The 9,583-nt window shown below is 48.2% G+C and overlaps 1 protein-coding gene across 1 annotated transcript in view; it reads left to right on the top strand.

Annotated features, from left to right (window-relative positions):
• The window catches only part of AGO2 (argonaute RISC catalytic component 2), a 90,117-nt gene that overhangs the window by 40,661 nt on the left and 39,873 nt on the right, over positions 1–9,583 (top strand). The window contains exons 2-3 of the mRNA XM_010834809.1: positions 17–212; positions 8,065–8,185. Of these exons, the coding sequence (XP_010833111.1) occupies positions 136–212; positions 8,065–8,185 (198 nt within the window). The 5' untranslated portion in view covers positions 17–135. The remainder of the gene's footprint in view (positions 1–16; positions 213–8,064; positions 8,186–9,583) is intronic.

Here is a 9,583-nt window from a genome sequence, read left to right as displayed (position 1 = left end):
CCTCTTTGTGTTCCAGCACTCGCACCTCCTGCTCCGCCACCGCCACCCATCCAAGGATATGCCTTCAAGCCTCCACCCAGACCCGACTTCGGGACCTCCGGGAGAACAATCAAGTTACAGGCCAACTTCTTTGAAATGGACATTCCAAAAATTGACATCTATCACTATGAGTTGGATATCAAGCCAGAGAAATGCCCGAGGAGAGTTAACAGGTATTCTGTTTTGTCTGTCTTTTAAGAGGAATCCACCCTTCAGCTCTCAGCAGATCCCTTGGGTCCTCTTTCCCTCGGGGGAGCTTCCATTGTGTTCTTTGCTCTTTAACGTGCTCGTGTTGAGATACAGTGAGTGCACGCCGTCGGTGTGCAGCTCAGTGAGGGTTCACCCCGGGAGGCTGCCCCGCGCCCCCCCCTCCGCCCCCTACAGCATTCTGGCGTCTGCCCCTGGAGGCGCCCGGCCCGCGAGAGAGCCGCCTTCACCCTGCTTCTCTCACTCAGCGGGCTGTGAGCCTGATCTGTGGCTCTGTGTGAGTTAAGACCTTCTTGCTCTTGCTGCAGAGGAATGTGTAGTGAAGCGATTATTTCATCGTTCATTTACTCGTTCTTCCATTCGGTGCTCTGGCGCTCTGCTGTGATGAATGAAGCTCCTGGGAACATGCTCGTTCAAGCCTTTCTTGTGGACGTGCTTTCGCTTCTCTTGGATGAATACCTGGGGTGGAGTAGGTGGGTCAGAGGTAGTGCAGCTTTCGCTGCATGGGACGCGATCGCGCCGTCTCCGCTCCTGGCAGCTGTGAGGCTCTGCTGCTCCACCTGCCGCCGTCAGCGCTCAGCTGTTAGTCCTTGTGATTGTTGCTATTCCAGTGAGGGTGTAATGGTTTCTTCAGTTCAGTGTGGTCGCTCAGTCGTGTCCGACTCTTTGCGACCCCACGGACTGCAGCACGCCAGGCCTCCTTGTCCATCACCAACTTATTGTGGTTTAGTTTCCATTTCTTGATAACCAATGAACTGAGCACCTTTTCATGTGTTATTTTTTAGTAAAATATCTGTTGAGGTCTTCCCCCTATTTTATGGGTGGTATTTGTCTTGTTACTGATTTGTGGGCCTTTAACTAGTGTGTTCCAGGTTTGAGTCTATACTGGAAACGCTCTCACCTGGGCGAGGCTTATTTTCCTTTTGTCTAGTTACTGATTTGTGGGCCTTTGACTAGTGTGTTCCAGGTTTGAGTCTGTACTGGAAACACTCTCACCTGGGCGAGGCTTATTTTCCTTTTCACTTTCTGTTTCAGTTTCTTTCGCTGTCCAGTTGCTAAGTCGTGTCCAACCCTTTGCAGCCCCGTGAACTGCAGCAGCACATCAGGCTCCCCGGTCCTTCACTGTCTCTTAGAGTTTGCTTGGGGATACGCACCCACTGAGTCGGTGATGCCATCCAACCATCTCATCCTCTGTTGCCCCCTTCTCCTGCCTTCAGTCCTCCCCGGCATCAGGGTCTTTTCCAATGAGTTGGCTCTTCTCATCAGGTGGCCAGAGTATCAGAGCTTCAGCATCAGTCCTTCCAATAAATATTCAGGGTTGATTTCCTTTAGGATTGACTGGTTTGGTCTCCTTGCAGTCCAAGGGACTCTCAAGAGTCTTCTACAGAAACAATTTGAGAGCATCAGTTCTTTGGCACTCAGCCTTCTTTATTGTCCAACTCCCACAATCATACATGACTACTGGAAAAATCATTGCTTTGACTATACTAATCACTGTCGGCAAGGTGATGTCTGTGCTTTTTAATACACTGCCTAGGTTTGTCATAGCTTTCCTTCCGAGGAGCAAGCCTCTTTTAATTTCATGGCTGCAGTCACCATCCACAGTGATTTTTGAAGCCCAAGAAAATAAAGTCTGTCACTGCTTCCACTTTTTCCCCCATCTTATTTGCCATGAAAGGAGGGGACCGGATGCCATGATCTTAAGTTGAGTTTTAAGCCAGCTTTTTCACTCTCCTCTTTCACCCTCAAGAGGCTCTTTAGTTCCTCTTCACTTTCTGCCATTAGAGTGGTATCATCTGCATATCTAAGGTTGTTTGGTATTTCTCTCAGCAGTCTTGATTCCAGCTTGTGATTCATCTACCCCAGCATTTCACATAATGTCCTCTGCATATAAGTTAAACAGTGGCAGTGTACGGGCTTGTCATACTCCTCTTCCAACTGGTTCCCGTTTTGAACCAGTTCCATGTAAGATCCTAATTGTTGCTTTTTGACTTGCATATAGATCTCTCAGGAGACAAATAAGGTGGTTTGGTATTCCCATCTCTAAAAATTTTCCAGTTTGTTGTGATCCAAACAGCCAAAGGCTTTAGAGTAGTCAGTGAAGCAGAAGTAGACATGAGAGGTGTAGTAAACAGGATTCAAACCTGCCCTGGGAGAACCCCAAAGGATTTCCAGTCCATTTATCCTTGTGCAAACCTGCCAGTGATGAATCCTCCCAGCATTTTTTAAAATCTGAAAATATGCTTACTTTCTCCTCGTTTTTGAAAGATTTTTGCTGGATGTAGAATTTTAAACTGGCAGTTTCCCTCCAGTACCTTAAATTAGATGTTATTACATTGACTTTTGGGCTTCCCTGGTGGCTTAGATGGTAAAGAATCTGCCTGCAGTGCAGGAAACCTGAGTTTGATCCCTGGGTTGGGAAGATCCCCTGGAGGAGGGCATGGCAACCCAGTCTAGTATTCTTGCCTGGAGAAGCCCCATGGACAGAGGAGCCTGGTGGGCTACAGTCCATGGGGTCTCAAAGAGTCGGACACGACTGAGGGACTGAGCATTGTCTTTTACTCCTCATTGTTTCTGATGAAACCTCAGGGATTTGTTTTGTTCTGTGTTTTTAATTGTAGTTCCCCAGTGTGTTTCTGCCTCCTTCCTCCAAATACTTTCTATTTAATTTTGCTTTTTAGCAATTTGACTGTGACCTACCTAGGTGGAGTTTTCTTTGTATTTTTCCTTCTTGGGATCCTTTAGTTTTTTACATTTGTATGCTTGTGTCTTTCATGCTGTTTGGGTGAAATACTGGCCGTCATTTCTTTAACTATTTCTCCTGTTCAGTTTCCTGTTCTCCTACCAGGATTGCAGCTCTGTGTGTGTTAGACCATGTGATACTGTAACAGTTCCCCTTCTTTTCTCGGTTTGGGTAACCTTCATTGATCTCTCTTTAACATCACTTTATTCCTCCCCTCCTCTTTTTTGGTAATACCGGTCTTCTGTGGTAACCGTCCAGTACATTTGTTTCATTTATATACTGTACCTTTTGGTCCTAGGATTCCCATTTGGTTCTTTTTCATAGTTTACTTTCTCTGCTATTTCTCATCTGTTCTTTCTCATCTTTTTTCTTGATGACTTTGAATGTATTTGTAGTGATAGCATATTTATTATAGTAGCTCGTGTCTGCTAATTACAACATATGGGTCATCGCAGGGGTTGTTTCTATGGCAGGTTTTCCCTTAAATTACACGGCACCTCTCTTTGCTTACTCACTTGGATCGTGGATTTTTGTTCACTGAACATCATGTATTTGCTATTTTCTCTGGTACCCAGCTGCACAGATTCCTACCTCTTCTGCTCCTGTCTCCTCTGGACGAGACGGCTGCTGTCTATGCTCCTGTCTCATGCTGTGGTTTGGAAATTACTCTCGGCAGTGAACGTGTGATTCCCTCCCCCACTAGTCACAGTCCTAAACCGCCGGATTTCCAGGGCCACAAATGCTCCTCACGTTTTCACTAGTTTTGTAGGATGGGAGGAAAAGTCTTCGTACTTTGTCATGGTCAGAAACAGCATTCTGAGTTGCAGTTTGAGAAGTCAGATTGGTTACGTGGTTTGTGCTGGTACCCTATAAAGTACTCTTGGCTGTAAATTTTTTCCTGATGAGTCTTTGTAAGAGAAAGAATGCTTGGGGGTTGTTTTCCTTTATCTGTAAAACTTAACAGTTGGATGCACTCAATGTGGCCGGTACACATTGGTTCACTTTTTAGAAAGTGACTTGGTGTACATGTTAAAATAAAAATAGTACACACCCTTTGACCCACCAATTCTATTTCTGTGTATTTATCCCCAAAAGACATGTCTCCAAAGAAACAATACTTGACAGTTATATGAGGTCCTTTAAATATGTGCTTACTAAGAAATGTGTGTGTAAACAGAATTTTGGGCACGACTGGTTGAGACGGCTTTGTTTACTAAAGGTCTTCTGGATCTTGAACGTGCCTTACATGCTTTGAGACGCTCTGTGAACGGGCTTGTCTGATTTTGAGTCTCCTTGGGACAGAATCCTGTGAGAATCTGTGATTTGGATATACTCTTAGAGCCGGAACGAAGGCGTGGAAAAGCACGTTTCCTGAACTTTGGATTGGCGTGGCAGCAGTGGGCTCTTATTATGCCATCAACCACAGTTTACAGGAAGCTTTCTTTTATGAAAATAGGCGTGATTAAGGTTTTGTCATCTGGCAGCAGAAAAAGGCTGATGGTGATTAAAATGGGATGCTTTTACCTGACTGTACTCCCACAGACCTGTTGTCGTTATGACTGCAAGGTTCTGAAGTTGCCCCATGTCTGGAAATTGCCTTGAGTCAAGCAGGAAGTAGCCCAGATGAGTCTCAAGCTGCATTTTGTGGCCAGGCCCACCCAGGTGCTGCGAGTGTGCCGTGCGGCTCCCCTGGGTTTAGAGCCACCTGGGAGTTGCTGCCTACTTCCATGTATGTGCCTTCAGCGTTCATTTTGCTGGTAATTCTGACGGACCTTGGCTCAGGTTCAATCTCAAAATTGGAATCAATCATAATAGCTTGGGAAAACATCAGAAGTAAAGTTTTTGTATTAGAAGAACCCACGACATGCTAGCACTTTGACATAGTCCCGCTCTCCAACCATGCTACCATTGTGAAACCTCCACTGTGCCAGTGGGCTACTGTGGGGGCCGAGGGAGACGCGGCTCGTGTCCCCAGTGGGCAAGTGGACAGTGGCAAGGCTGCGCTGAAAGACGGGAGCCCGAAGTGGGAGGGAGTCAGACGCAGGAGGTCCATGCCGCGGGCTGTCCCCCAGACTGACGCCGTTCAGGGAGTCCTCAGAATCCCATGTGCTTCCACGCTGCAGTCTGTGTTAAAGCATGTGTCAGTTCTGAGTTCCCGAAACTTGTGCAGTGCACACAGTAGATAGTTAACATCCGACCCTGAGGCTTCATGCAGCCCTGGGAGGAAAATGCCGTCTACACACGTTCTGATGAGTCATGAATACTAGCCCAGTGCGCCCTCGTCCCTGGCAGCACAGTCACCGTCCTGAGTGGTGCTGTGGGAGGGGGTTCAGTATAAGGCAGGGCCCCTCAGGAGGCTTCCAGTGTCACTGTGGCTGCAGCTGGGCGCCGGCAGCAGCCAGTGCCCAGGGCTGGTCCAGGCCATGCAGGCCTTTCCGCCAGCACCGGAAACCTTGCCAGGAGGTCAGAATTAGTACTTCCGTTCTCAGACGCACAGGATGGGCGGCTTGAAGGAAGAAGGTGTGCTCCTGATCTCTGACTGTCCCTTCCCTCTTACTCCTCTTGAGCCCGGTCAAGTGGCTCCTGAAGAACACGGAGCAGGAGCTCAGTCTGTGCAGGGGAAGCGTGGGCGGTGCAGCCTGGCCGTGCGGTTTGCAGCCTGCTGCTCATGGGAGGAGATGTGCACCCGTCCAGACTTCTCAGAAGGTGGCTTAGTGCCCCATATACCTTTGACTCACCAATTCTGCTTCTAAGTGTTTATCCCAAAGAGATGTGTACAAGCACATCTAATATTGTCATGGCAAAAAGAGAGGGAAAAGAAATCGTTTCAAATCACCCACTGGGGATGGTTAAATAAACACACCGTAGAACACTGTGAAACCACGGACAGCAGGGAAATGGAGCTTCACAGCATGAATCCCACACCTGGAAACGGACAGCCATGTGGTTTGTCGTATTACGGTACAGAACGTGGTACAGCGGCGTTTCTGTTTCTCGGCTTGGTGCCCCTTTGTGTACGTAGCGACAAGGGAAGGTCTTACACACATCCTGGGACAGCAGCGAGCTCCAGAGCCATGTGTTTAAAAAAACAATACGTTGTTTGTTTTCTTTTTTTTTAATGTACCTATGTATTTATAGAAAATGCATAGGTTTGAAGATAATAAGGTTGCTTCCGAGAAGAGAACTGAAGTAGAGGTGGTCTGGGCAGACTTAGAGCATGATCCGTATTTGAAATTCACAATGAGAAGGTGTTAATGCAAAAATCTGTGTAATTAGAAATTAACCAAAGAATACATTAGAAGTGTTTAGCGACATGTATTTCTGTACCTGGGAGTTTGTCTCGCTCTCAGCCTTCCTCACCTGTTTCACTCATCAGCCCTGAAGTCACATGTGTGTCTCCTGTCTCAGCGAGTCTTTCTGTTTTGTTAGGTCGCTTCATGCGTGCTCTGTCCTGTCTCTTGCTCCTTCTCTCAGAGGTGAAATGTCTGCATCTATGGCTCATTTTCTGGGTCCTCGAGCCTCTCCTGAGTTCAGCTTGTCTGTTCCTCCCTGCCTTAATCCTTCGTTATTTCCAAATACACTTTACAGTTTATTAAATCTTGTCAGATAAAAATTAGCCCCTCTGGATTTTTATTGAGATTGAAAGAGTGAATTTGTTTGGGAAATTGAATATTCCTGTCCATGAATATGGTTTGTCGGTTGGTGGTTTTGTTTTTAAACATCTTACAGTGTTTTCAGCGCCCCAATAAAAGAATCGTGTATGCCCCTCGGAACTAGCTGTCCCCTGTCCCTCATGCCCTGCACACTTGACTGTGGTGAAGTCCGCTCTTCATTGTAATAGACTTCATGCTCCCTTTAGGGAGGACCACATTGGTTTGACTGATTTACTCCAATCCTGGGGGAGAGAGGAGCCATGAAGGGTGGGGCTTTCTCTTATTTTGTTCTGTATCTGTGTTTATAAGTGAGGTTGTCCCATAATTGCCTCGTCGTGTTTAAGAGAAAAGTTGGGGGTTGTGCCCTCTTAATTCTGTTCACAATAAACTTGAATTTGGTTGGGTGATTTGTTCTTTGAATGTGGGTGGAACGTCCCAATAGAGCCATCTGGACCTTGAGTTGATGGTGAAGTCTTGACCAAGAAGACGGGGTCCTCGAAGCTTGGGGAGCAGTGGTCTGGAGACAGCGTGGAGGAAGCGGCCGCCGTGTCGTGGGTGGCCCAGGGTAGTCTGTGGAGCGGCAGGTGAGATTGCACCCCGGCTGCTGGTCGGGGCGGTGGGATGGGGTCAGAGTGGCACCAGCTGTCCTGGTGGCTTCATACCTTCCGGGCTAGGCTCTCTCGGTGGGTGTCAGAGGCTTGGTGCGTTCCTCGTGAAGCCAGCGAAGCAGAGGCAGAGGCTTACAGCAAAGCTGAGCTCCGGTGCGCCTCCCCGTCCTCTGCCCTTGACAGAGTCAGGAGGTGGGCGTGCAGTGATGCTGTCCCGGGTGTGCAGAGAGGCTGGTGGGTGGACAGGTAGGCGAAGCAGGGCGAGGTGGGGTCACAGCCCGTTTGGTCCTCAAACCTCACAGCAGAACAGCTGCTTCGTGCCCACCAGGTTCCTGCTGCCCGAGGAGCTCACCGCCCCAGAATCTCTGTCGCTTACAACAGCAAACCTCCATGTCAGGTTCAGGGTTTTTGTTCCAGAGCCCAGACTGAAAAGGCAGCAGTACCCAAAGCGTGTTCTGCCGCGGGTCACAGAAGCGCGAGGCCAGGCCGCGCCGGCCACCAGTGTCCGTGGGCCAGGGTGCTCTGTCAGAGGGCAGGGCCCTCAGCCTCAGGACGGGGCGCACTGTCTGCTGGATGCGCATGCACAGTGAGGTCGTGGAAGGGGTTCTCCTGTGTTTGAGCCTCAGGGTGAGTGAGTGTAAACCACCCAAGGGTCTAGTTTGGTTTCTTATAGAAGTAAGTTGAAAGTCAGGTTATTAAAACAAGCCACAGGGCTTATCAAAATTGCTTAAAAACCATTGTCAAAAGAATGTCATCCTTGTATGCCCTTTGCCTGGTTTTATTGACGTTTTGCTCCTATTCTGTCTTGTTTCAGGGAAATAGTGGAACATATGGTTCAGCACTTTAAAACACAGATCTTTGGGGATCGGAAACCAGTGTTTGACGGAAGGAAGAATCTCTACACAGCGATGCCCCTTCCGATCGGGAGGGATAAGGTGAGCTCATGGAGGCAGGTTGGATGGATCAGTGTGTGAGAGGTCAAGCCTGTTGTCCCTCTCGTCACATGCAGAGTCACTTCCCCCAGGGGCAGAGAGCCCCCAGCGGTCGTGTGCTTCATGGTAGGGTCCGAGGACGCCACCTTCTGTGGGCTGTGGTTTGCAGCGGCAGAGGGTGACATCATCTGAGTCCAGAGAGAGAAACTGAGAACATCCCGAAACCATGAAACTTTTAAATGTGAACCACACACGTGTGCGCATGCTCCAGGCCAACCCCAGATAGGAGCCTGCATCATGGGGTGGGTGTGTGAAGACCTAGAGAGAAGTGTGTTCGTGCAGGTGTAGACGAGTGCAATGTTGGCAGCAAAAGCAAGTGGTCACTCGGCTGTAACCAGCGATTCGTCCAAAGTGATACCACGATTCATCAACCTGGGAGTCTCGGTTGAATTAATATGTCACCTCTCCTTATTGTCTTTATCCTTGCTGTGGCTTTATTTAAAAAGCGGTAACCCTTCTGCCTAGCAGCTGCCACTTCTTGGCACGTCTTCCAATCACTGGGCTGCCCTGCTTTGATGATAGGTGTTGTTTGTAAGAGAGGAAGACCAAAGAAGGCGTGGAAATCATTTTTACATGTACTGGGGGGCGGGGGGGGAGAAGAACATCAAAACACAAACAAGTAATTGAACAATTATCCCAATAAGAATGTAAAAGCTGATTCCCTTAAGGAATGACCTATACAGTTAGCCTCTTACCAAGAGAGTCCCTGAGAAGAAAAATAGCTCAGAGCTTAGAGGATCTGAGATCTGAGGCTACTGCCTGTGACTTGCAAGTTCTCTGCAGACAGAACATTGTGGTTTTGCTTTTGCATTTTAATGATAATCTTAAAATGACTAAGCTCCTCTATTGGGCTGGATGGCCAGCAGGGCCGATTGTTTCAGCTCCCAGCAGCATGGCTAGAAATTGTGGTGCTCTGATAGGAGGCCTCCGTTAGGGCCGAGGCTGGGCGGGGCAGTGATGAGGACCCCTGAGATAACAACCTGCCTCTCACCAGCCCTGCCTGGTTCTGGGGACCTGATGCCAGCCAGTCAGCTGAGCAGAACCATCTCTTGCAAATGAACATGCTCTCTGCCTTTGAAATGGGACTTCCCTCGTGCTCAAATGGGAAGGAATCTGCCTGCAATGTGGGGGACCCGAATTCTATCCCTGGAGAAGGCAATGGGTGGACCCATGCCAGTCTTCTTGCCTAGAGAATTCCATGCAATACATTCCATTTACAGTGTAGTAGTTATAAAGTTTTGCGTCTAATTTGCACATTTGTTTTTCTTTAAGTTGTATAAGAAAGAAAAGCCTAAGGAGTTTACTCACAGTGTTGTCTGTTCGTATTTATAATTAGGGACT

Source organism: Bison bison, unplaced genomic scaffold (assembly GCF_000754665.1).
Source record: "Bison bison bison isolate TAMUID 2011002044 unplaced genomic scaffold, Bison_UMD1.0 scf7180017864036, whole genome shotgun sequence".
NCBI classification, from domain to species: domain Eukaryota; kingdom Metazoa; phylum Chordata; class Mammalia; order Artiodactyla; family Bovidae; genus Bison; species Bison bison.
Note: the sequence above shows the minus strand (reverse complement) of the source record. Positions and strands in the feature narration are given on the sequence as shown.